General features: G+C 46.3%; 1 protein-coding gene and 1 long non-coding RNA gene across 6 annotated transcripts in view; one reads left to right on the plus strand and one right to left on the minus strand.

Moving 5' to 3' along the window:
- The window catches only part of RNF213 (ring finger protein 213), a 631031-nt gene that overhangs the window by 595228 nt on the left and 8960 nt on the right, over positions 1–26843 (plus strand). For all 5 annotated transcript variants that reach the window (XM_073621071.1, XM_073621073.1, XM_073621072.1 and 2 more), the window contains one exon: positions 2503–2681. In XM_073621071.1, the coding sequence (XP_073477172.1) occupies positions 2503–2681 (179 nt within the window). The remainder of the gene's footprint in view (positions 1–2502; positions 2682–26843) is intronic.
- LOC141132529 (uncharacterized) overlaps positions 1–26843 on the minus strand; it is a 91372-nt gene that overhangs the window by 51070 nt on the left and 13459 nt on the right. The gene's annotated exons all lie outside the window — the stretch shown is intronic.

Raw genomic sequence — 26843 nt, forward strand, 5'->3', positions numbered from 1 at the left:
ACTGCTACAGTCCAATCAATTTCTGTCCATCAGGAAGGTCATGTCAGCATTGGGAACCCTGACCTCTTCCATACCGGCCATCCAGTGGGCAAAGCTCCACTTCAGACCTCTGCAAAGTTTCCTGTTAAAAACCTGGAATCACCAGCAGGATTCACTAGATTCATTAGTGAAGATCCCTACTTCAGTAAAAAGAAGTCTTTGGTGGTGGAAGAACCAGACAAGGTATTCAGAGGGTCTGTTATGGTCCTTCCCAACCCAGGTGAGGTTGACAACCGATGCCAGTTCCTGGGGTTGGGGGGCTCATATGAGCGGCCGGTGGGCCCAGGGCTCGTGGGCCACAAAAGATGCACTGAGGTCCTCAAATTGGAGGGAACTAAAAGCTATAGAGATGGCCTTACTGACCTTTGTGAAAGAAGTCCAGGGGCAGCATACTCAGATCCTGTCAGACAACGCCACGGCGGTGGCTTACATAAACAGACAGGGGGGAACCAGAAGCAAAGTTCTGCAAAGCCTGGCAAAAGGCATTCTGAGTTGGGCAGAGCTCCATACTCTATCCTTATCCGCGGTCCATTTAAAAGGGACCCTAAACAGAGTAGCGGACTTCCTAAGCAGGAACCAGATATTGGAAGCGGAGTGGCAATTGAATCCAGAAGTCTTCCATTTAATAGTGCAGAAATGGGGGCGCCCAAGAGTGGATCTCTTTGCCACCCAGGAAAACTCGCAAATGTCTCGCTTCTTCTCCCTGAACAGGAACGAGGCATCACTGGGAGTGGATGCTCTGGCGCACGATTGGAAATTTCACCTCTGTTACGCATTCCCCCCGTTTCAGCTTATCCCTCGGGTCATAGCAAAAATCAGGAAGGAGGATACAACCGTGATCCTCATCACTCCCTTCTGGCCAAAAAGGCCTTGGTTTTCATCCCTTCTTCAGATGCAACTAAAACCATACTGGCACCTTCCGTTAAGAAAAGACCTTCTGTTACAAGGTCCTCTGCTTCACCAGGAAGTAGCAAAACTAAAGCTCACGGCCTGGCTACTGAGGAACAGCTCTTGAAGAGAAAAGGTTTCTCGGATAGGTTGGTAGCTACCCTCCTATCCAGTAGAAAGAAGGTTACAAGAGCAATATATTCCAAAGTTTGGAAAATCTTCAACTCCTGGTGCACAGCATCTGACAGATCACCAAAACAAACTTCTTCTGTTCTTGAGTTCCTGCAAGAAGGGGCGGACAAGGGCCTAGCGGTCAGCACCCTCAAGGTTCAAGTTGCTGCGCTGGGGGTATTCCTGGAAAAATCCATTTCATCAGAACCCCTAGTAATAAGATTCTTCAAAGCTCTTACCCGGTCTAGACCAGTGGTAATCAGAAGCTGTCCAGCATGGGACTTATCGGTTGTTCTACAGGCCCTGACCAAGGAACCTTTTGAACCCATGAATTTAGCCTCCCTGAAATTAATTACTTTGAAAACAGTTTTTTTAGTGGCTGTTACAACAGCTCGAAGAGTCAGTGAGCTGCAAGCCTTATCAATCAGGGAGCCTTTCTTTTCCATTTTTTCAGACCGAATTGTTCTGAAGACGGATCCTAATTTTTTGCCGAAAGTCGCTTCGATCCAGAATTGAACTCAGGAAATAATACTTCCTACCTTTTGTTCTAATCCATCGTGTAAGAAGGAAGAAGAATTCCATACCCTGGATGTTAAAAGAGCAGTCTTGAGTTTCTTGGAAAACACTAAAGACTTTAGATGTTCAGATGCTCTATTTGTTTTATTTTCCGGTAATAAAAAAGGAAGACAAGCTTCTAGAGGAACCATTGCCAGATGGTTGAGAATGGCTATCTCAGAAGCCTATTCCCTTACAGGTCAAGAGAGTCCAATGAATGTCCGGGCTCATTCTACAAGAGCTTCGGCGGTGAGTTGGGCAGAAAAAGCTGGCGCCACCCCCGAACAAATCTGTAAGGCAGCTACGTGGACAAGTCTTACAACCTTTGCCCGTCATTATAGGTTAGACCTCATGACGGCTGGGGACCAGGCTTTTGGAAGGAAAGTCTTACAGGCTGTTGTCCCACCCTAAATGGAGTAAGTCTCGATTATCCTCTCGGGTGCTGTCCTGAAAGACGTTTTGGAAAATTGCAAGTTAGACTTACCGGTAACTTGTTTTCCAATAGGCTTTCAGGACAGCAGTAACCCACCCTTTTTTTATGTTAATGCTGTAATACTATGATATAACTGTCGCTTATGTGTTGCAGCTGGGGCTGGAGTTCTCTACAAACAACTGACGAGGCAACGTGGAGGGCTCCAATTTAAAGACTTAATTGATGAGGTGTTTCCTGTGGGAGGAGGAGCCATGATCTCTCGGGTGCTGTCCTGAAAGCCTATAGGAAAACAAGTTACCGGTAAGTCTAACTTGCAATTTTCACTGACCAGCATCCACTGGCTATAGCTAGAGTTATTGCAGAACAATAAAGAAATCATATTTTCTGTAACCTAGTGTATTGTGATAATGTTTCAGGATCCATTTGAAAATGTTGACAAAGCGTACAAGCAGGAACTTGGCAAGGAGGGGAAACACGCACTTAATGTTTTCCTGGAACAGAATGGCACCAACCTTTTCCTTCTGGAGCTGCATGAGATGATCGTGCTGAAATTACGAAATCCACAAAGTGTACATGATTTCAAACCTTCTTGGATGTGAGTGAATCTCTGTTCTTGCTGGGATGTGTTTTTTTTTTTTTTTGTTTTTGTTTTTTTTGTTTTTTAGTGTTAGAAATGGGATGTCAACTGATTTGGTTGAAAATCTATGGCAGTAGTAGACATTCCACAGCCAACTGCTGCAAGGGGGAATTGGAGAGGTCTGAAAACATTGTTCAGTTGCTATTTCTTTTTGACAGTCCAACACCAAGAGATGTCTGTGCTTATTCTCAACCTTGCCTCAGCTTAGCTTTGGAGTGCCATACCTGGACCCTGCTGGATTGGACTTGCAGGGCTAGCCTGCACTGGGTACTATAAAAGGATTTTCAGATTCCTTCCTTCTAACAAGTTTAACTAACTATCAGGTTGAACTGGATGGACTGGTGTCTTTATTCAACCTTACTTACTAACTATGTAACTATGTAAGTTAGCCACCAAGTGTTTTCCAGGTCCAGAGCCATTGGCATTGGCTCTATACCTGCCCTGTCTCTGAAGACTTACTCTTTGAGTAGGCTGATGTGCCTGAGCATCAGTGACTACCTCATTATTTGCATAGCTGGACACCTTTGAATTTCCTACTCCTCTGGTTTTGACACATAATGGGTTAATGCTGAGGAACTGAGAGCTTATATCATCCACTGGGTGGAGTGCCGCTTGTGCATTGAATTAAATCATTACCCCACAGTTGCTCCTGCTTTGGCACGTGGAACTCCAATCTACAGTCCTTTCCTACCGCTAATATAAATGCTTATTTCCTGCACTGGTAAAACAAAATGTATTTATTATAATCCAACAGCTGCTGGCAGTAAAGTAACACCCCCTAGTGTTTCAAACAAATATATAAAAAAACTGCCCTTGTGAAAATACATAGAATATGAGTATAAATTGAATCAAAATAGAAAAATCCAGTGTGACAAATTGTGACAGTGATGTGCTATCCTCAAAACAAATCCGGTACACTAGCAAATTCTAACTGTGATGTAATGTCCTCCAAAATAAATAATCTGCGTTCAACTTCATACAAATTCCATCTGTGCTTCTACCTCTGTGTTTCGTGTTTTCCCAAGCAGAAAAAAAGGCTTACTAGATAACCACGACCCCTTATAAAAATAAGTCAGTCATGAAACACTTCTTCCAAAAGGGATAAAATTAGCAGGATGTTCAAAATTCTCCTCAGATCTTTCATTATGTATTAAAGGAAGGTCAACGAAACCAGCTCCAATTTCTCACTTATCCCACTGCAATCTACATTCAGTATGTTCCTCAGTTCAAAACATAAATATCTCCATAGCATAGTTTGTATTAATTATAAGCTTACACAATATTCTACTAAATAATAATAAACACAGTTGTATCTTCATTTATATACATCCCAGAGCTATAGGTAGATAAAAGGCTCACCGGATTTATTAACTCACTATCTTAAAGCAAGCCTAAAGAATGTATTCTATATGTGTCAGTAGAACATCCAAATTATTCCTCTCTTCACTAGGATTTTTCGGTTAACTTCAGGACCATGACAGTCACCATGTCCTTTTCTTTTTTTTCCCCCATCAACCAAAACTGCAGTGTTTGTCCTCATGACACATCACAGGAAGCACCCTCATGGCTAACAGAGGACAGAATTAGAAATAGACTTGGGAAACTTAATATTAATAAATCACCGGCGCCAGATGGCTTGCACCTGAGGGTACTTGGGGAACTCAGTCAAGTAATTGCCAGACCATTGTTCCTAATTTTTACTGACAGTCTGCTGATTGGAAAAATGCCAATGCAGCACCAATATTTAAAAAAGGGACAAAATACATCCCTGGGAATTAGACCAGTTAGCCTAACATCAATATTATGCAAGCTCTTGGAGGGGATGATAAGGGACTATATACAAGATTTTAGTAATGAAAACTGTATCATTAGCAGTAATCAGCATGGATTCATAAAAAATCGTTCTTTCAAAATCAATCTATTAACCTTCTATGAGGAAGTGAGCTGCCATCTAGATAAAGGAAGGCCCGTAGACGTGGTGTATCTGGATATTGCAAAAGCATTTGACACAGTTCCCCATAAACGTTTACTGTACAAAGTAAGGTCTGTTGGCATGCAGCATAGGGTGAGTACATGGATTGGAGCCTTATGTTTTGCAGTAGACGCTATGAGAGATTCGATTCTTCAGGCCTCACGCCTTACGCTTGGGCTGGTACATATGCGTAGAATGCTATGGTTGAAAAATTGGTCAGCCGAAGCGCCTTGCAAAAAGCTTTTGGCTAGTTTCCCTTTCCGCGGTGAACGGCTGTTTGGGGACGATTTGGATAAATACATCCAAAAAATTTCTAGTGGGAAAAGTACCCTTTTGCCAGTTAGGAAAAGGAGTAAACGTATTTCATTTAAGCAAGCTCCTTCTCCAGTACCAGGGGCATCAGCTTCCAGGCAGTCACAACGGCCTTCGCCGTCAGGTTCAAGAGGTAAACCTCAGGGTCAACCCCAGGGACAAAAGAAGTCCTGGGGGAGGAAACCTACAAAACAAAATACTAAAGCCTCCTTATGAAGGTGCGCCCCCACTCGCTTAAGTGGGGGGAAGACTTCTGCAGTTCTCAAGGGTCAGGCAGGAAGAGTGTCTGGACAAATGGGTGACTTCCTCAATAGCTCTAGGGTACAAGCTAGAGTTCCAAGTCTCCTCGTTTTCTCAGATCAAACGTTCCCAAGGATCCAGAAAAAAAGAAATCTCTCTTTCAAGCATTGGAGCGTCTTTTGTCTCAAAAAGTGATCTCGGTGATCCCCATGCAAGAGCAGGGATTGGGTTTTTTTTTTTAAACTTTTTCACGGTGCCAAAACCAAATGGAGATGTCAGACCCATTCTAGATCTCAAAGATCTAAACTGGTTCCTAAATATCTGCTCTTTTTGCATGGAGTCAATCTGATCAGTAGTCTCTATCCTACAAGGACGAGAACTTCTGGCGTCAATCGACATCAAGAATGCATACCTCCGAATATGCCGATTTTCCCTGCTCACCAGAAATATCTACGTTTCGAGGTAGAAAATCTTCATTTTCAGTTTGTAGCTCTACCTTTCGGTCTAGCTACTGCACCTCAAGTGTTTACAAAGGTCCTGGCCCCTCCTCTAGCCAGATTAAGGGCCCAAGGTATAAAAATTATAACTTATCTAGATGATCTGCTCTTGATAGACCAGTCGGTAGCGCGCTTAGACCAAAGTATGGTCACCACAGTCGACTACCTGGAATACCTAGGTTGGATTCTCAACCTAGAGAAATCCTCCTTAAAACCGTCAAGGAGATTAGAATACTTGGGTCTGATCATAGATACAGCCTAGAAAAAGGTATTCTTGCCCCAGGCAAAGTTCAGCACCATAAAGGAACTGATTCAGGTGGTCAAAGCAAAAAAGAATCCCTCTATTCGGCTTTGCATGAGGTTGTTGGGAAAGATGTTGGATTCATTCGAGGCCTTTCCTTATGCTCAGTTTCATTCGAGGCTGCTGCAAAACAGTATCTTATTAGCTTGGAACGAGAAAGTCCAAGCTGTAGATTTCCCAATGTATCTGTCTCCAAAGGTGCGTCAGAGTCTCATTGGTGGTTGATAACCAAGAATCTGCAAAAGGGTAAATCCTTCTAGTTACCTGGAAAGTGGTAACAACAGATGCCAACCTTTCGGGTTGGGGAGCAGTCCTGGAGGAGGCAACCGTCCAAGGGAAATGGTCCAAATCAGAAATGGCCTTGCCCATCAACATTCTAGAGATTCGGGCAGCGTGCTTTGCCCTGAGGGCCTGGACGTTCAGGTTACGGAATAGTCCTGTCAGGATCCAATCCCACAATGCCACAGCCAATGGCTTAAATCAATCACCAAGGGGGCACAAGAAGTCATGCGGCCCAGAGAGAGGTGAATTATATCCTAACTTGGGCAGAAAACAATTTATCTTGCCTATCAGCAGTCTTTATTCCAGGGATAGAAAATTGGCAGGCGGACTATTTGAGTCGCCAGCATTTGTTCCCGGGAGAATGGTCCCTTCTCCCCCCCGAAATTTTCGTGGCAATATGCCGAAGATGGGGGATCCCGGACGTAGATCTGTCTGCGTCCAGGTTCACCAAGAAGATCGAGAACTTTGTGTCAAGAACAAGGGATCTGCTAGCATGCAGAACAGATGCCTTGGTGGTCCTGTGGAATCAGTTCTCACTGATTTATGCATTCCCTCCTATTCTGCTGCTTCCACGACTTCTTCGCAGAATCAAGCAGGAAGGGAAGTCGGTGATTCTTGTGGCCCAGAAGATCTTGGTATGCAGAGATCATAAGGATGGCGGTAGGGGACTCGTGGACCCTACCACCACGTCCAGACCTACTCTTGCAAGGTCCGGTATTCCATCCTACCTTATAAAAGCTAAATTTAATGGTTTGGCTATTGAGACCCACATTCTGAAGAAGCGTGGGCTGTCAGGTTCAGTGGTATCTACCTTGATTAATGCAAGGAAGCCGGCCTCTAGAATCATATATTATAGAGTCTGGAAGGCATTTGTTTCCTGGTGTGAATCCAAGGGTTGGCATCCCAGAAAGTATGTCATAGGTAGAATGCTTGACTTTCTGCAGATGGGGTTAGAAACGAGGCTGACCTTGAGTACTACCAAAGGCCAGATCTCAGCCTTATCGGTATTGTTTCAGCAAATGTTTCAGTGACCACTTGCTTCGTATTGTTTGGTCCATAGCTTTATACAGGGGGTAACGCGTCTTAATCCACCGGTTAGGTCACCCCTGAACCCTTGGAACTTGAATTTAGTTCTGTCGGCATTACAGAAACAACCTTTTGAGCCAAAACGTCATGATCCCTTGGTCCTTTTGACAAGGAAACTAGTTTTTCTGGTAGCCATATCATCTGCAAGAAGGGTATCAGAGTTGGCTGCTCTTTCTTCTAAAGAGCCATATTTAATTATTCACAAGGATAGAGCAGTTTTGCGTCCTCGTCCTAATTTTCTACCGAAGGTAGTGTCAGGTTTTCATCTAAACCAGGATATTGTTCTACCTTTTTTCCAGAGCCCAGTTCTACGAAAGAAAAGTCATTACATTCTCTTGATGTGATGAGAGCAGTCAAAGTCTACTTGAAGGTGATTGCTCAGATTCGAAAAACGGATGTTTTGTTTGTGTTGCCTGAAGGTCCTAAAAAAGGGCAGGCAGCATCGAAATCTACTATTTCTAAATGGATTTGGCAAGTAATTGTTCAAGCTTATGGTTTGAAGAGGAAGATTCCACCCTCTCAAATCAAAGCGCACTCCACCAGGGCTGTTAGTGCTTCATGGGCAGTGCATCATCAAGCCTCCATGGCTCAAATCTGCAAGGCCACAACTTGGTCTTCAATCCATACATTTACTAGATTCTATCAGGTTGATGTAAAAAGGCATGAGGATATCGCCTTTGGGCGCAGTGTGCTGCAGGCAGCAGTTTAAGTCCTCTGGTCTCATGGTGCCCTAATTTTGTTGTGTCTCCCTCCTCTCAGTTGGTATTGCTCTAGAACATTCCACATAGTAATTACTATGGCTCTGTGTCCCGTGATGTACGATAAAGAAATTAGGATTTTTATAACAGCTTACCTGTAAAATCCTTTTCTTGGAGTACATCATGGGACACAGAGGTCCCTCCCCTCTTTTAATACACGTATATTGCTTTTGCTACAAAAACTGAGGTACTCCCAGTAGTGGGAGGGGTTATATAGGGAGTTTCTTAGGGTGTGCCAGTGTCCATCACTTAAAGGTGGCCTATAACCCACTTAGTAATTACTATGGCTCTGTGTCCCATGATATACTCCAAGAAAAGGATTTTACAGGTAAGCTGTTATGAAAATCCTATTTTTTATTGCCACAACTCCTATATATATATTGCACAATTCCCCAATGGTTGTCCCACTAAAACAATTTTATATTATTAACCTCCCTATGGCAACCTAGCCCCCCCCAAGGATCAAACTGGAGCAACTCCAGAAACCTAAGGATGAGGGCGGTTTGGCGTTACCTTATCCGTGTCTTTATTACATGACAGCCCAGTTACAACACATTGCCCAAGCTATGCCTTCAAGGTGGGCCCAGATGGAAACAATATGGTGTTACTCACCTGGCACATATTTTTGCTAATGGTACGCTCTATTCATTTCCAGATTTGCAGGACAAATTTCAACTTCCACAATCTGTGGTTTCATTATCTTTAATTGCAGCATGCTGTCAGGGCGCAATCAGGTATAGATATGTGGGTGCTATCCCCTTCCCCAATTTTTCATTACATGTCAGAGGTGTCTTACTTCAAAGGGTTTATCTCCAGGTGCTATTTTATGTTGTTGACCATCTTTCTGAAAGGTTTCCCCTCCAGGGCCCTGATAGGTGGGAGAATGATGTTGTTCTGTTTGGTGGCAGGAGGCCTTACAGGCGGTACCAGCATGTTCTCTCAATGTCTCACAATGCTTGTCTCAGCTCTATATTACACTGAGGGTTCACCTTACACCAGCAAGGCTAATTAAAATGGGTTTAAGAGAGGACCCAGTCTGCACTAGATGCTCTAGAAAGGGGGTCGGCAACCCGTCGATCGCCATCGACCTGTCGACCGCGGGCAGGTGACAGGCAGATCACCAATGAGTCCATGCCCCGCTGACCCAACAAATATTCCTGCGATTTGTAATGCGTTTTGTGCATAGCAATATGAATGAATTTTGGGAACTGTTCTGTGGGGTGATATGTGCAGCTGATTTGCAGTGCGGGTCTAGTGCGTCTTTTGGACAGTGCAATGCGAATTTGTGCTCTATAGAGATCTATGGGGAACTATCAGAAGGCAATGTGTTTTTGGTTTCTGCTCTGCTATAGAGATGAATGCAGCCTCCCTCTCACATACCTGTGACACCGAGCAGAGTGTGCCTGTGTGTGGGCAGGGGGACAACGGTATGAGAGGAATGTGACAGGACAGACTATGCCCCTTCACACAGGATGGGGCTGCTGAGTGGAGGAGCAATGATGCACGACTACTACACATTAACGAGCAGGGATAGTGTTCTCCCCTCTGCCCTCCCTGTCCCTGTCCAAGCTTATTCCACACTCATTCTCTGTCAATCACGGCAAAGGCCCAGGCAGGGGGTAATGCCGTCCAGCTGGAGGCAGCGAGAGGGGGAGGAGGAGGGGTGGATGTGGAAGATGCTGAGAACATTCTACAGTCTGGGACATAGGGCTGGGGGACTTCTACACATTGAGTGAGACTGAGACCTCCCCCTGTACTGAGGACATCCCATATGTGGGAGAGTGGCAGAAGCAAGCATGGGGAAGGGGGTGAGTCCTGGACATGCTGGGACTTGAAGTGTGACATGAATGGCCTGTGGCAGTGGTGACCCTATGTATGCTCCAGTGACCAGTGCTGCCTCCCTGTCACATTTGGTTTTACATCTGGACAGGAAGGGCAGTGGGGGTGGCATATACAGGGACCAATTTCCTGTATTTTCCTCCTGCAGCTACTGAAAGCTCCTTTCCCTCTCGCCGGTATTCTGCGGCTGCATGAGAAAAATAAAGGAAATCACACTGTACATGCCACCCCCACTGCCCTGTCTAGGCTACTCTTATGTGTGCTCCCCTGTCTCTCTGAACCCCCCCACAGCACTGCCAGCTTCCTTCCTTTTCTCTCCCACCAGCTGCTGCTTTCAGGATGGAGAGCAGAGGAAGAGCCGGTAAGAATATCATATTTTCCAGCCCCTTCCTTTCCTGAATTAACACAGTAAAGTATTGGTACCAGTCACTCCCATCTCTATTCATAATTGAAGCATGGTAAACCATGGTGGTTGAGGACTGTCTTCAATCTCAAATTTCTGTCTCAAAAGTGAGACATAAGAGGTTTATTTATACCCCTGATATTTCACCAAAGTCCCCCAACAGGGCTGTTTAAAAAAAAAAAAAAAAAGTAAAAAGCAATAACAAAAATTTAATAGTAAAAAAAATTGTAAAAAAATTATTTAAAAAGAAAAACTCCTGACACTGCCCACTGATCTACTGACCTTGTTCTCTGCCCTACTGACACACCTATACCATCCACTTGCCGTCGACTGCCCATCCACCAACGTCTGCCCTTCTGACACTGTCCCCTTTTAAGCTAGTGTAAGTATATATTTTTACAGTGATATTTATATTACTATATTTTTCTAAGTTTTCATTACTATTTCGTTAGGCCTTGCTAGTTACTTTCTTTGAAAAAAAAAAGGGAAAAGGGGGGGGCGCCGAACCCTGGTGATCTTTGATCTCTTTAATGTTGTTCAGGTAGAACTCTGCCTCTCAAAGGTTGCCTACCCCTGCTCCAGAGACCATGGAGATTTAATCCACCTTCTATGGGATGTCCAAAGTTGCACCTCTATTGGACAGGTGTGCTCAATACTATTAATAAGGTATTGCAGGTTACTATTCAGGCGGATCCTAAACCCTGCATTTTGGTAATTTTAGATGCTCATCCATTTGAAGACTTTCCCAAACAAGCCATGAGTAGAGCTCTCTTCCAGGCCCATAAGTTAATTCTCAGACACTAGTTGTTGAACCACCTTCGCTAAAGGGGTGCGTTGTCCAAATGGGAGATACGTTGCATTTGGAGAAATATATTTTCCAGGGCAGAGGATGCCCAGGCAAATTTGATAAATTGTGGTCCCCTTGGCGAGATACCCCAGGACCTTCTTCTATAGAATTAATTTTGGACCGCCTTCTAATTTGATGTAACCTTAGTTGCCGAGTTCTGGTGTAATGACTGAATTTATGTTTCCAGGATGGAATTAGATAGTGGAGTACAGATTATAGTCCAGTGAGTATGAGCCATGGTATATGTGGCGGTAATTGGGCAAATTTGATAAATTGTGGTCCCCTTGGCGAGATACCCCAGGACTTTCTTCTATAGAATTCATTTTGGACTGCCTTCTAATTTGATGTAACCTTAGTTGCCGAGTTCTGGTGTCATGACTGAATTTATGTTTCCAGGATGGAATTAGATAGTGGAGAACAGATTATGGTCCATTGAGTATGAGCCGTGGTATATGTGGCGGTAATCGGAACCACTGTATTCTTTCAATGTATTTTTGTGCATACTCTGGAACATGTACTGTTTTGTGATGTTTTGTTTTGTTTTTCTGTAAAAGAGAATTTTATTGGAGATAAAAAAAAAAAACTTTCCTTCACTCAGGACCAGCATTAAGTCAGAGATATTTCCATAGTTTACACATTTTAGGATAAAAAAAAACACTTATTTTAAGAAAATATACTTACAAAATTAAATCAAATTATTACGCTTTAAAATCCACAGAGATCAGCACATCCAGGTGTGCGTGCATTTTAAGTAATTTCTGCTCAGCAAATTTTGTCATTTGACTTTCTCAGGATGTGAAAGGTTGAAGGACACCGTTGGAATTTGTAAAAAGTTGAACACAGGTTGTTTATTTTGAGGACATTATATCACCATCACAATTTGCTAGTGCACTGGACTTGTTTTGATGATATTATATCGCTATCACAATTTGCATTGTTTGTTTTGCCTGTCTACAGTGACATTGTTTACCCCTGGTCATCTGACCCTCTGGCTACCAGTTGTCTGAGTTTTGTGAGTACCTTGTACCCTGGGCTTAGTTGCATCACTGGCACATGGTCACAACATCTGTATCTAGACACAAAGGCAGCAGTACTGCTGTAACAGGTGACCCCAGGCCACACTTCCTATTTACTTTGTGCCTTTGTGGCCAAATTCACCTAGTCCTTTGCAGTGTATAGCACAGAGGCTCTAAGAATGCTCTAGCACCTTCATCTGCAGGGTTGAATTCTGATTTCCCTTTATTATTATTATTATTATTATTATATAATTATACAGGATTTATATAGCACCAACAGTTATTGCAGCGCTTAAAATGAAGGCAGACATTACAGTTACATTACAATTTGGTACAAGAGGAATCAGAGGGCCCTGCTCACTAGAGCTTACAATCTAGGAGGGAGGTTCAGTTGATACAAAAAGGTAATAACTGTGGGGGATGAGCTGATGGAGAAAGTAAAACAGTGTATTAGAAGCAGGATAAGCTTCTTTAAAGAGAAGGGTTTTCAGGGATCGTCTAAAGATGGATAGATTAGGGGCCAGTCGGTCAGATTGTGGTAGGGAGTTCCAAAGGATGGGAGAAGCTCTGGAGAAATCCTGTAGGCGAGCATGGGAGGAGGTGACAAGGGAGCTAGAGAGCAGGAGGTCCGAAGTGAGCGGCTTGGTTGTCTCCCTTTAGAAGAGACCAGGCCACCGGTCACAGTTACCATCTCTGACTCAGAGTCAGGTTCCCTCATTGTTTCTCTGATGAGTTTGTTTGAGGAATCGCAGTCCTCTGCCATTACCTCAGAATTTCAAGACTTTGTCCACCCTAATTGATGCAGTACATATTACTCTACATCTGGGGCTCCTACATCTGCAAAAACCTTCCCATTGCACCTGTATTTCTCTGAGGATTGAAAGCACCCTGAGAGGACCTAAACCCCCCATGACTGCTTCTTGAATCTGTTTCTTTTTTTAAAGGAATTTGAAATACAGCGGTCTATATCCACTGTGGATCTGCCAGGGACCCACCTTAACAGGGAAACCACAAGAACATTAGAGGCATTTTTTTTTAAACAATCTTTATTTATGAAAGACAGGTTATTACATTGCAATATAAAAATATTTGCCAAAAGTGGTGGCTTCAAGTAATACACCAATCATTTCTTTTTTTTTTTTTTTTTCACATGAAAAAAAGTATGAGAACATGGATGATAAACAATCACAGTCACAATTGTACTTTGGTGCAACTAAAATTATAGAAAGAGCAATTATCAGGTAACGGGTCGACAAAATAGTCTCAACTTGTTTTTCGAGTGCGGTAAGCTCCACCCATCATACTTTCCACTGAGTATGGGACATATCTATCCTCCTAAGAGGGGTTCTTGTGCGCAATATATTTGGCAGGTTTCCCGGACAATACTTAAATTATGGCGTATCGCATAGGGTTAAGGGATGTGCCAAACGGGCGTGTGTGGGGGGCGAACTTGTGCCTCCGACTAGTCTCTGCCCACACCGCCTCCCGCCCTGGTCCCCCCCAGTCCAGGCGTTTGTACCATGGTGGCACAAAGGTGCCAGTGCCCCTTACAGGTCGGGTGTCCCATGGCACCAGATCACCAATTTACGTCAGGCCAGCCTGCTCTTCTATTTCTCACCCGTCACCTGGCATCTAACATACTGGCCACCTATGGATAGGCGGTCATAATCAGTTAAGACATGGAGTAATAGAAAGTGGAAAAAGAAGGGAAAAGAAAGGTAGGTTAGAACATACCTGGAACCTCACGTCCGACTCCGCCTCCGCTCCGAGCCCCGTCAACATCTCCACACATGCTGAAGAGCTAAAAGGAGAGGAAAGAACATTTCGTCCCCGTTCCCTCAATTGGTTAAATGACGTAGTGGTATGTTGGAGCTCTTTAGCTCTTGGTTCCCATCTGTGAGCCTCTAGGGCGCCCCCTCAGGGATGGCTCCGCCAGTTCCAGGAGGACTACATCTAAGCTGGAAGGCATATGGCCCACGTCCGAGACATACACTGTCCAGGGCTGTCAAGTTGCGGTGAAGCGGTCACGGGCATCCCTGCAGGTGGCGATCCAATCCTCTGCCTCCTAGATGTCACCCCCCCTGCGTCTCCATTCCTCCCTGCTTGGGGTTTGCGGGCGCTTCCAGAATATGGGGAGTAGCCGCTTAGCTGCATTTAGCAAGTGGGGCAGCACACTTTTCTTGTACTGGCTCATTGGCATGGGAGGAATGTGCAGCAGGAAGTGAATCGGAGAGAGAGAGGCATGTCTATGCCCATAATTTCTTTAATTTGGGACTTGTTGTTTTCCCAGTAAGGCCTGATCACAGGGCAATCCCACCAAATGTGCAAAAGGGTGCCTTTTTGACCGCAACCCCTCCAGCATTGGTCTGATATGGATGGGTATATTCTTGCTAGTTCTGACGGTTCTCGGGACCAGCGCATTAGTATTTTGTAGTTAATTTCCTGTGTCTTGGAGTCAATTGAGCTGGATCGGGTGAGTTGGTAGATGGAAGATAGTTGGGCGGGGGTAAAAATTGTCTTTAAGTCCCGTTCCCAGGCCCTAATGTATGAGGGCTTCACTGCGGGAGAAGCAGTGCTAAGCAGTTGGTAGAGTTCAGAGATCATATGTGGGATTGGTTCTTCTGCTATGAAAAGGCGTTCGAAAGGTGTGAGGGTGGAGATAACTTGTATGGAGCCTCCTTGCGTTTTAAAAAAATGGTGTAGCTGCCTATAACGCCACAAGTCCATAGGGAAACTCCCCGTCCGGTCTCATAGGGTTTCAAAGGGTATTCATTTACTGTCTTGCATTAATTTACCACAACTGGCGCTACCATCTTCTACCCAGGAGCCGAAAAAAGCCACCTGTTCACCCGGCAGGAACCACAGACAACCGCCCAATAGGGCCAGAGGGGACACAGGGGGCACCAGTGCCAAGTTGGCGTTAGGTCGGTCCCTGGTTTTCAGAGCCTGGGTCTTCAGCGGAGAAGTAGAGGTAGACAGCCCCCTATGTTCCTGGGCCAGCCATGGGGCATAGGCCAAATTTCTCCCCACCATATATTTCTTTAGGGAGACCCATAGCTTGGATTGAGTGTGGAATACCTTCGCCATCTCCCCATCCTTTGTAACCAGATGTCCTTCCTCATTCTTTATGGGGCCAATATGGTCCGTCCTCCCTTTTTTTACTGTTTACATACTTAAAGAATTTCTTGGGATTTTTTTTTGCTCTCCTCCGCTATGTGTCTTTCATGTTCTATCTTAGCCGTCCTTATTGAACCCTTACATTTCTTGTTGCATTCTTTATAAAGTCTGAATGCTGATGATGATCCCTCAACCTTGTATTTTTTGAAGGCCTTCTTTGCTTTTATATGCATTTTTACATTGGAGTTAAGCCATCCAGGACTTTTGTTCGCTGTTTAAATTTATTACCCAATGGGATGCATTGGCTAATGCCCTTATTTAATATGCTCTTAAAGCAAACCCATCTCTCCTCTACGTTCTTTGTTCCTAAGATTTTTATATCAAAGTATTTTATTGATTTTTCAAAATTAAAAGTACAATCATAAGCAAACAAAATAATACAATAATACAAAACCAAACTCTTTGGTGATTGATCAGATATTATAGACGTAAGGCAAAATGCATATTAGCTTCAAACAAATGGAATGTCTCCTAAAAGCCCTTCCCAAACAACCAACATTTGTATATCCGTCGAGCCTGGGACTTAAACTGGGAGAGGCCACGTAGAGAATCCGCCAGCACCCCGAAAGGGATCATGCTGTGCCCGGCCAATTCCCTCCGAGCCCCTAGGCCCAATACATCAACGGTCCAGACGGAAACCTAAGATAAACTTTAGGGTTGCTAACACCTGATGTGCTAGTCCCAAAGGGGACGTCCTCCCTGTGAATGAAAAAGATTTTACTACTATCGGAGGGTTACTCCATGTGTAAAGAGGACTCATAGGAGGGGGGGAGGGAAGTGGGAGAGGGGGAAAGAGGAGGGGGAAGTAGAGAGGGGGAAAGAGAAAAGAGCCTATCAACGGGGGATGACCTCGTGTACTCTGGCAGCCCCAGGGGCTCTATGGTTGGACCCCCGGAATGAGGGAGATGCCCAAGTAGCGGGCCCATGGTTCCCAGGTGGCCTCAAATTTCGAATTGGTGTCGAGGAGGATGCTTGAGAGTTTCTCTTGGGACATGAGCCAGGAAATTTTTCATGTGGCCGCTTTGAAGGAGACTCTGGGTTGTTTCCACGCTCTGGCAATGGTTAGCTTGGCACCCAGGAGTATGAAGTGTCTTTCGCGTCTGTTTTGGAGTATTGGGTAGATTATCATTAGCAATGGCCGGGGTTTTTGGTATCTGGATATCCGTTATTTTACGGATCAGGGCGAAGATCTTACTCCAAAAGGGTCTAAGTCTTGGACATTCCCACCAAACGTGGACTAGGGTGCCATTGAGAAGACAACCATGGAAGCACCTAGGGTCTGCTGAGGGAAACATTTTGGATAGTCTTACCGGGGTAAGGTTACACCTGGTGATGACCTTAAGGCTAGATTCTATAAGGGAAATATTCTGGATACCCTTGAAAGATCTATTGAAGGAGGTCCTCCATCTTTCTAAGTTCCAATTGAGGGATAAATCTTTTTCCCATTCTATCATGTACGAGGTCTTTTCAGATTGGTGAGACAGTGCCTGATAGATAATGGTGATTCCGCCCCTCTGTTCCATGGGCTGGCTGCACCATAGTTCGTACAGGATGAAACTTGGAGGGGAGGGTTTCCCCACCCAGATATGATGCAGGAAGTGGCTCAATTGGTGAAATCTAAAACGCTCCAAATTTGGGATATCTAGTTGATTAACACAGAAATCAAGGGAAATAGGACCGTTGGCAGAGAAATAGTGTCCGATTTGATACAACCCCTTGTCCAGCCACCATTTAAAGGCTTTAATGTTTAGGCCCGGAGTAAAGTCAGGGTTGTTGAAAATATGAGCTAGAGGACGGGTGCTCGATGTTAATGAAGGGTTAGATCTCATGTTGTCCCAGATTCTTAATGATTGAGAGAGAGTTGGAGATAGGATTGGGGGGCAGAGTCGTGGGGGTGTCCAGAGTAAGAAATCTAGGCTGTATGAAGGCACCGCCTGCCTTTCTATTTGGATCCAGTCTGGCTTCTCAGCCCTGGAGTAGACTGAGGAGAGTTGGACTAGCCTGGCAGCTTGATAATACCAAAAGAACTGGGGAAGTCCTAGGCCTCCTTGAGATCTGGAAACAGGGTTGTTTGCTGGAGTCTGTCCTTTCCCCGCCCATATGAATTTGTTGACTTTCCTTTGGAAAGCAGACAAGTGATCCTTTCTGATGTTTATTGGGAGGGCCCTGAAGAGATAGAGGAGTCTTGGCAGTAACGTCATTTTTACAGCATGTATTCTGCCTAACCAGGAAACCTCCCCCCTTGCCTAAACCCCCAGGTCTGCCTCAAGCTTGCGATATGTGGGTGGGACGTTAGCAGGGTATAGTTGTTCCGTTTTTGCCGTGAGTTTAATCCCAAGGTAGTCAATGGCGGAGTCGCTCCACTTAAAGTTGAAGGAGCTTTAGAGTGAGGCCACTACTTCTGTTTTGAGGGAGATGTTAAGGGCATATGACTTAGTGTAGTTGACCCGTAAACCCGAGATCGCTGAGAACTCCTTCAGGAGTTTGTGGAGGTTTGGAAGGGAGGTGATCGGGGACGTGATAAAAAGTAACATGTCGTCCGCAAAGAAGCCGCATTTGTGAACTTTATTCCCACAAGACACTCCTTGAATATTGGGATTATCTCGTATTGCTATTGCCAGAGTTTCAATAGCCATTGCAAAAATTAGGGGAGATAGAGGACAGCCCTGTCTATTGCCTCTCGCTATATTCAGGCAGTTGGAGTACAGGCCTTGCAAACGGATCACCGCCTTCGGGGTAGAGTAAAGGGAGCTGAGGACCCCTAAAAATCGGGTTCCAAATCCCCATCTCTCTAATAGGGTAAATAAATAGGGCCATTCGATCGAATCAAAGGCCTTATGTAGGTCCAGTGATGAGATCATTCCCTCTTGCCTGGTGCCCCCTACCCAATTAGATTGAAGATGGGAGATGATGTCAACCGCTCTCCTGATTTGGTCTGGCCCTTGCCTGCCTGGGATAAAACCCACTTGGTCCTTGTGAATATAACCTTTAATAAAAGAGGCTAGACGATTGGCTAGGATTTTCAGGTCATTATTAATTAGGGAGTTGGGATGATAATTTTCTACTTCTTCGTGGTTTTTGTTTGGTTTGGGGATTAAGGAAATGAACGCAGTGTTGAGGTGGGGATCAAGAGGGGAACCAGATCTTGTGGAATTAAAAAATTTAGACATATATGGGGCTAAAGTTTCTCCGAATGTCTTGTAATAGGGGACTGATAGGCCATCAGGGCCAGGGGCTGAACCAGGTTTGAGTCCTTTAATAAACTCCCTTATTTCCTCTACCATGAAAGCTTCCTCCATAATTTCTTTATGATCTTCGGAAATAGAGGGTACTTGGATGTTCAGCAGGAAAGAAGTGGTTACGGAGTTGCTAATAGAGTGGTTTGAGTTGTATAGCTTGGAATAAAATTCGTGGAAGGCGGACATAATTTTGTTTGGATTGGCAGTAGGGGGCTGTCCTGCAATACGCAGTTTAGGGAAAGAGCGAGAGTGGTACTTGGGGGTAAGTTTAGCTGCTAACATCATACCTATTTTGTCTTTTTGGTAATATTTGGCCCCGCTCCATCGGTGTCAGGTCACCTAGAGGCTGGGTGACAGATGCACACCGTTGGGATCAGGAGTGCACCGCAAGGTAGTGGACCCTACGGCTGACTGCTGCGGACTGAACCCTGGGAGGTCCAGGAAGCAGGTCTACTGGATCACTGACACAGATCCCAATGGGAGCTAGAGCATAGATTCCCCAGGGCGCAGAGTCTAAGAGCCAGCAGGTGTTCACCAGAGCCTTTAATGGTAAGGATGGACTGCGCTGCAGTCTGGCTCCAGGTCGCGGCCTCCAGGGTCTCACAGCTCATGCTCACAGTAGACTACAGGAGAAGAGGAAGGAGGCAGTAGGCTGGAACAACAAGGAAAGTAAGGGACAAGCCAAGGTCGGGGCCACAAGCAGACAAGGACAACAGAGTACACGCCAAGGTTCAGGGTCACAGGCAAACAGGGATGGTCAGGAACACGCCAAAGGTCAGGGTCACGAGCAGACAGGAATAGTTAAGAACAGGCCAAAGTCGGTAACAGGAATCAGATGTAGGAAACACAGCAAGTACACACAGAGGCAAATGCTGGCCATACACTATAAGAAAAATCGGCCGAAAAATCGTTCGTATAGACACTTCGTTCGTTTTTCGGCAAGTTAATGGGCACAAATCGATAATCGTTTGTGACGTTTTTGTGTGAAAAAAACGAACGGGAAGTTTGGAAAATTTCTGCCGAACGTACGATAAATTGCAAGGTTAATGTGTTTCCCGTCCGAACTGTCTGCACTAGGTATATGCAAAAAAACGAACAAAAAATTATTTATTCATGTCCACTGAACAATTTATCGGTCATTATATGATGGCACGATCGTTTGCGGTCACGGTCGAACGTTCGTTTTTCGAAAATGGGTTTGGCCGATTTTCTGTATAGTGTATGGCCAGCATAACACACAATGGTTGATCAGCACTGCTGGCTTGCAGTGCACAGGTTAATATAGGGTTCCCTGATAGGGCCTGGGGTGGGGCCATGCTTAGAGGAGAGGTTACAAAAGCAGTCATGTGAAGGTCAGCTGGTCTCTAGAGATGAACACATGGAGACAGGTATGCTGATCGACAAGCTCTATTGCATAACCATGACAATCGGATGTGTTTCTCCGCTTTGGCTGTTAATGCTAGGTTTAGTTCGAGCCTAGTCACGTCCAGTTTATCTGCTAGGGCTTTCGAGGGTTGTTTCTTGTGTCCTGCTTTTAAGGCTACAAAAGTTGCTTCTAGTTTTTGAATGTCAATCAGACGTTCTTTCTTAACATGGGTTGATATGCGAATGATCTCTCCCCTAATGGTAGCCTTGTGGGCTGCCCATAGGGTCTCTGGAGAAATGTTGTCAACATCGTTCAAATTAAAAAATTCTTTGATGGCGTCAGCCAATACCTTGGTATGAATCGGGTCGCTAAGAAGCGATTCATTGAGTCACCAGAATGAGCCCCTTTTTTCCAGTTAGAGTGTTTCTAAGAGAAAGGAGGACTAAAGAGTGGTCCGACCATGCTGTGTCCAAGATAGAAGCTTTATTGGTCAGAGGGACAAGGTGTGACGGTATAAGTAAGTGATCGATCCTAGCGTAAGATCGATGGGGGGCGGAGTAGTGTGTATAGTCTCTACTCTTAGGGTTCAATTCCCTCCAGATGTCCACTAATCCATTAGAGTGTAAGAGTTTGGCTATTCTGCAACTCTGTTTCGTTGGCGCGTAAGCTGATCTCTAGGGGGCTTCGTTTTATGAATGAATGAATGATTTGTAAAGCGCTGCAAATGCGAACTGAATCGCCTCAAGGCGCTAAATGCGTTAGTGTTGACCAGCTTCTTAGAAGAGGAAGGTTTTGATCAAGACCCTGGTCAAAAGCCACATTGGAATCCCCCCCCCCCCCCCAAATGACTTTACCCTCCAGGAGGGGGCTTAGAGTTGAAAATAGGCTCTTAGAGTTTGACCCTTATTAGGGGCATAGTAAGAGATTAGAGAGTACAGTATACCCTCCAGCGTACCCTTTACAAGAATAAACCTACCCTCTGGGTCCCTATACTCAGAGATGTGGGAAAACTTGCAGTTTTTGGAAAACAGAATAGCAACCCCTTTCGTCTTGTTTGGAGCGTTAGCAATGAAAAAGGATGGGTAGTGGGCGTGGAGGAACTTGGGGTTGTATCGAATCAGAAAGTGCGTCTCTTGAATCATCACAACATCTAGTTTGAGAGATTTGTAGTGTTCGAATGCTACTCTCCTCTTCCTAGGGGAATTCAGGCCCTGGACATTATGAGATGCCACCCTGAGGTCTACGCCCTTCACCGTATTATCAGCCATGGGAACAGAGGGGGGGGAATCGCCATGCAGTTAGCCACTTACCCTTCGACGACTTCTCCCTTTGAGTAGTGGATGAATAGGGTTGACGCAACCGAGATTTGAGTTGATCTTGGGAGGAGTTATCTCTCGAAGATAGGCACGAAGGTGTAAGAAGAAAGAAAAGGGGGAAAGTAAAATAAAAACAACCACAAAGACATGGGTCTTTTAACAAGATCCGTGGTGAGTGGCGGAGGAAATATCCGCCACCCCCCAAATCTCAAACGTCGGTCACCTAAAGAGGATGACCCACGACCCATGCCGAAGAAACACAATCGGTTTCCAAGGAATGGGTGGAGGTGCAAGGGGTCCACCCCGGACCCGTGTAACAGATGGAAATTAAAACACAAACACTTATTCAATTTATGTCTTGGGTGCGAACCGCCAAATTATCAAAACATAACAAACTGGTGAAGAAAATATAAACCGTTATTGGCACTAGGCCAGGCCACCCCTGAAATGCTCTCCTGAGACCTGTCCGCCTCCCCCCCCACCTGGCAGCGGGGAGAAGCCGGACAGGCCAGGGGCGGAGGACAAAAAGGGCCCCGAGCCTCCCAAAAAAGGAGGGGGGAGCAGGTTACTTGAAGGATCATAGGTAAAAGTCCCTAGATAGATTTGGACCCAGTTGGGCCTAAAGTCCTGTAGTAGACCCGGAGGGGGAAAGACCCTCGCCTCCCGGAGTCGACGGGGCCATTTAAGCAAAGTCCCCTAACTGGAGGGGAGAAAGATCCAGTGCTCCGCTCCTTGGAAGTTTGTAGTGTAGGCTGACAAACAGTTATGAAAGTGTTTCACCTTTGGTTAGAGGAGCTTAGTGTCAGCAAAGCCATGGGGACCAATGATAATCGGGAAAGTGTGGACCTAAATGAACCAAAATCTAGGTTTGGAGCAAAGCTCCATCAACAGAGGGGACTCCTGTCCCAACGGGAGGTACCCATAAGCGGGTAATGGAGTGAGAAGGTCAGGACGGCTGGGGAGAGGGCCTGGGACCCCTGGATGCCAAGAGGGGTTGCTTGGGGCTTGTTGGCGATGCCCTGGGCCGCTTGGGCGTAGGTCAGTGTGGCTGGGGTGAGAACTTGCCTGCTCTCTGGCTTCCTGGCCTGTAAGGACGCATGAGGCATGTTTGATTCAATGCCGGCGGCCATCTTGGTACACCCGTCCTCCGCCACCGTATCGAATTGCGGCCTTAGGTCACGTCTGACTGAGGGACCCGGACATCCTGGAATGTGCCCGTTAGCCTCCCGGACCTGAGGGGGTAGGTGATATTCCTCCCAGTGCTGTGTAGCGCGTTCTGTACAGCTCGGCGGGCCGGGGTGGAGCGGAGCTCGCGGCTCAAGCGGCCATTACGGAACTCACGCGCATGCGCACCTGTTCCTAAGATTTTATCCCAATTTATGCCTTCTACCAAGGTTCGTAGTTTAGGGAAGTTGGCTCTTTTGAAATTTGGTGTCTTTGTATTCCCCTTATGTTTCCTATTTGTGTGATTTATATGGAAGCCAATGGACCTGTGATCACTGTTCCCTAAATTGCCCCGTATTTCCACATCCGTGATCAGGTCTGTATTGTTGGTAATCAGTAGATCCAGTAACGCTTTATTTCTAGTTGGTGCGTCTACCATCTGACCCATAAAATTGTCCTGCAAGACATTTAGGAACTGGCGAGCCTTAGATGAATGCGTGGTTCCCTCCGCCCAGTCTATGTCTGGATAATTAAAATCCCCCATTATGATTACACTTCCCATCCTTGCTGCTAATCCAAATTGTGATAGGAGATCTGTCTCCCCTTAATCCCTCAGGTCAGGAGGCCTATAGCATACTCCCAGTATTATTTTCCCCTTAGCTTCATCCCTTTGGAGCTCTACCCATAAGGATTCCACCTCCTCCCTAGCTCCCTTAGTGATGTCATCTCTCACATTCACTTGTACATTATTCTTGATATATCGGCATACCCCTCCCCCTTTTTTACCCTCTCTATCCTTGCGATAAAGGGTATACCCTTGAATGTTTGCCAGCCAATCATGAGAGCTGTTAAACCAGGTCTCTGAAATTCCCACAAAATCCAAATCCTCCTTGTGCAATAGTATCTCTAGTTCACCCATCTTGTCCGCCAGGCTCCTGGCATTGGTGAACATGCTACGTAGTTGAGTCCGGTCGCATATTATCCTCTTATTGGGTGTTCTGAGATTGCAACTAGGACTTGCTACTATACTTACCTTAGGTTTATGTGCTTTGATCAACCTACCACTAGTGCCCCCAATACTACCCTCTGGAATATGTTCCGTGCTGACTATCTCTACCTCTGGACCCTCCCCCCATTGCCTAGTTTAAAAACCCCTTTTAACTTTTAAATTTTCAGCCATCTTTATTCCCAGCTGATCTGCACCATCCTCATTTAGGTGCAGTCCGTTCCTTCTATAGTAGGAGAAGTCGGCCCAGTTCTCCAGGAACCCAAACCCCTCCATACTACACCAGCTCTTCAGCCACTTGTTTACTTCCCTAATCTCCCTCTGCCTTTCTGGTGTGGCTCGAATGTACCGGTAATATTCCTGAGAATACTACCTTGGAGGTCCTTTTCCTCATTTTAGCTCCTAAGTCCCTAAAATCGTTCTTTAGGACACTCCATCTGCCTCAGACTTTGTCATTGGTGCCAACGTGCACCATGACAGCTGAGTCTTCCCCAGCCCCTCCTAGTAATCTGTCCACCAGATCCGTGATTTGCCAAACCCGAGCACCCAATAGACAACATACTGTTCGGCGCTTCAGGTCTTTGTTACAGATTGGCCTCTCTGTCCTTCTAAGAATTGAGTCCCCTACCACCAGAATCTGTCTTTCCTTTCCCTTTGCTTCCCCCCCACTCTCACTGGAGGAGTTCTTCCCCCGGCAGCTAGGAGAGTCCCTCAGCTCCAGCAGTGCTGGTCCCTGACTGGTTTCACCAATGTCACTCAATGGAGCGTACTTATTGGGACGCTCCAGCCCTGGATCGGCCTCCCTGGCACTTCCCCCTCTACCCTTCCTGACTGGTACCCATCTACTCTTTGCTAGTGCCTGCACCTCTTTGTCTCCACCCCGCCTCTGTGCTGGCCCCTGCCGGCACCTGTCGTGTACGTTCCTGGCTCTCCTTTAGTAAGGAGGGACTTCTCAGTGCTGACAGTTGCTTCCCCAGATTCAGAACCTGGGCTTCCAGGGAAACAATGCGTTTACATTTTGCACAGCAGTATTCACCCTCGATCGGATGATCAAGGAACGCATACATGCCGCAAGATGTACAACAAGCCGCCTCTCCACACCCGCTGGGCATCGGTATTAAATTTAATGTGGATTGGGGATTATACCCTGTCCAAATTACCTAACAACTAGCTTCCTGACACTAATACTCAAGACAATACACAGGTACTCAACAAGACAATACACTCGCAGACCTACATGCACTCGCAGACCTACGTGCACTCGCAGAACTACGTGCACTTGCAGACCACTCGCAGAACTACGTGCACTTGCAGACCACTCGCAGAACTACGTGCACTCGCAGACCACTTGCAGAACTACGTGCACTCGCAGAACTACGTGCACTCGCAGAACTACAGTACCTGACCACGAGATTGTGTTTCCAGCGCGATCCCATCGCGCTGGTTCTTGGCGACAGGGTACTGTGCATGTCACGCTGGCTCGCTCATCAGAAAAGGAACTTTTGTTTTCCTTTCGCGATGAGCGACAGGCAGTGCTGACCGCTGACTGGTATGAATCATGATGGGGAACGCTGCGCCAAATTTTAAATAAAAAAACGGCGTGGGTTCCCCCCCAGGGGCATATACCAGGCCCTTAGGTCTGGTGTGGATTTTAAGGGGGACCCCCTACGCCAAAAAATCGGCATGGGGGTCCCCCAAAATTCATACCAGACCCTTATCCGAGCACGCAGCCCGTCCAGTCAGGAAAGGGGGTGGGGACGAGCGAGCGCCCCCCTCCTGAGCCGTACCAGGCCGCATGCCCTCAACATGGGGGGGTGGGCGCTTTGGGGCAGGGGGGAGCCCTGCGGGCCCCCCCACCCCAAAGCACCTTGTCCCCATGTTGATGAGGACAAGGGCCTCTTCCCGACAACCCTGGCCGTTGGTTGTTGGGGTCTGCGGGCGGAGGGCTTATCGGAATCCGGGAGCCCCCTTTAATAAGGGGGCCCCCAGATCCCGGCCCCCTACCCTATGTGAATTAGTATGGGGTATATCGTACCCCTACCCATTCACCTAGGGAAAAAAAAGTGTCATAAAATAAAACACACTACACAAGTTTTTAAAGTAATTTATTAAGTAGCTCCGGGGGTCTTCTTCCGACTTCGGGGGTCTTCTTCCGACTTCTCTGAGCGGCAGAAGATAGCGGAGGACACCGAGAGAAGAGGTCGAACAACGGGAGAGGAGGCCGAACACCGGGAAAAGAACCGGGCACCGGGAGAAGAGGCCGAAGAGAGCGGAGAAGTCGGAAGAAGACCCCCGGAGCTGCTTAATAAATTACTTTAAAAACCTGTGTAGTGTGTTTTATTTATTGACACTTTTTTTCCCTAGGTGAATGGGTAGGGGTACGATGTACTCCATACTCACTCACATAGGGTGGGGGGGCCAGGATCTGGGGGCCCCCTTATTAAAGGGGGATCCTGGATTCCGATAAGCCCTCCGCCCGCAGACCCCGACAACCAACGGCCAGGGTTGTCGGGAAGAGGCCCTTGTCCTCATCAACATGGTCAAAATGCGCGCTCGTGCCCACACCCTTTCCTGACCGGCCAGGCTGCGTGCTTGGATAAGGGTCTGGTATGGATTTTAAGGGGGACCCCCACGCCGATTTTTCGGTGTAGGGGGTTCCCCTTAAAATCCATACCAGATCTAAGGGCCTGGTATGCCCCTGGGGGGGAACCCACGTCGTTTTTTTTATTTAAAATTTGGCATGGCATTCCCACTCATGATTCTAACCAGACAGCTGTCAGCACTGCCTGTCGCTCATCGGGAAAGGTAAACAAAAGTTTTCCTTTCCCAATGAGCGAGCCAGCTCGGCGCTGGCTCCCGCGACGGGGCTCACAGGTGTCAAATCTTGCCGATAACAGTGGCGAGATTGACACAATATCGCGGTCACCTACTGTACGTGCACTCGCAGACCACTCGCAGAACTACGTGTACTCGCAGAACTACATGCACTCGCAGAACCCCGCGCACTCGCAGACCTTTTGCAGAACTACGTGCACTCGCAGAACTACGTGCACTCGCAGACCACTCTCAGAACTACGTGCACTCACAGAACTACGTGCACTCGCAGAACTACGTGCACTCGCAGAACTACGTGCACTCGCAGAACTACGTGCGCTCTCAGACCACTCGCAGAACTACGTGCGCTCTCAGACCACTTGCAGAACTACGTGTGCTCTCAGACCACTCGCAGAACTAAGTGCACTCTCAGACCACTCGCAGAACTACGTGCACTCGCAGACCACTCGCAGAACTACGCACAC

This window comes from Aquarana catesbeiana, linkage group LG03 (assembly GCF_042186555.1).
Source record: "Aquarana catesbeiana isolate 2022-GZ linkage group LG03, ASM4218655v1, whole genome shotgun sequence".
Taxonomy (NCBI): Eukaryota; Metazoa; Chordata; class Amphibia; order Anura; family Ranidae; genus Aquarana; species Aquarana catesbeiana.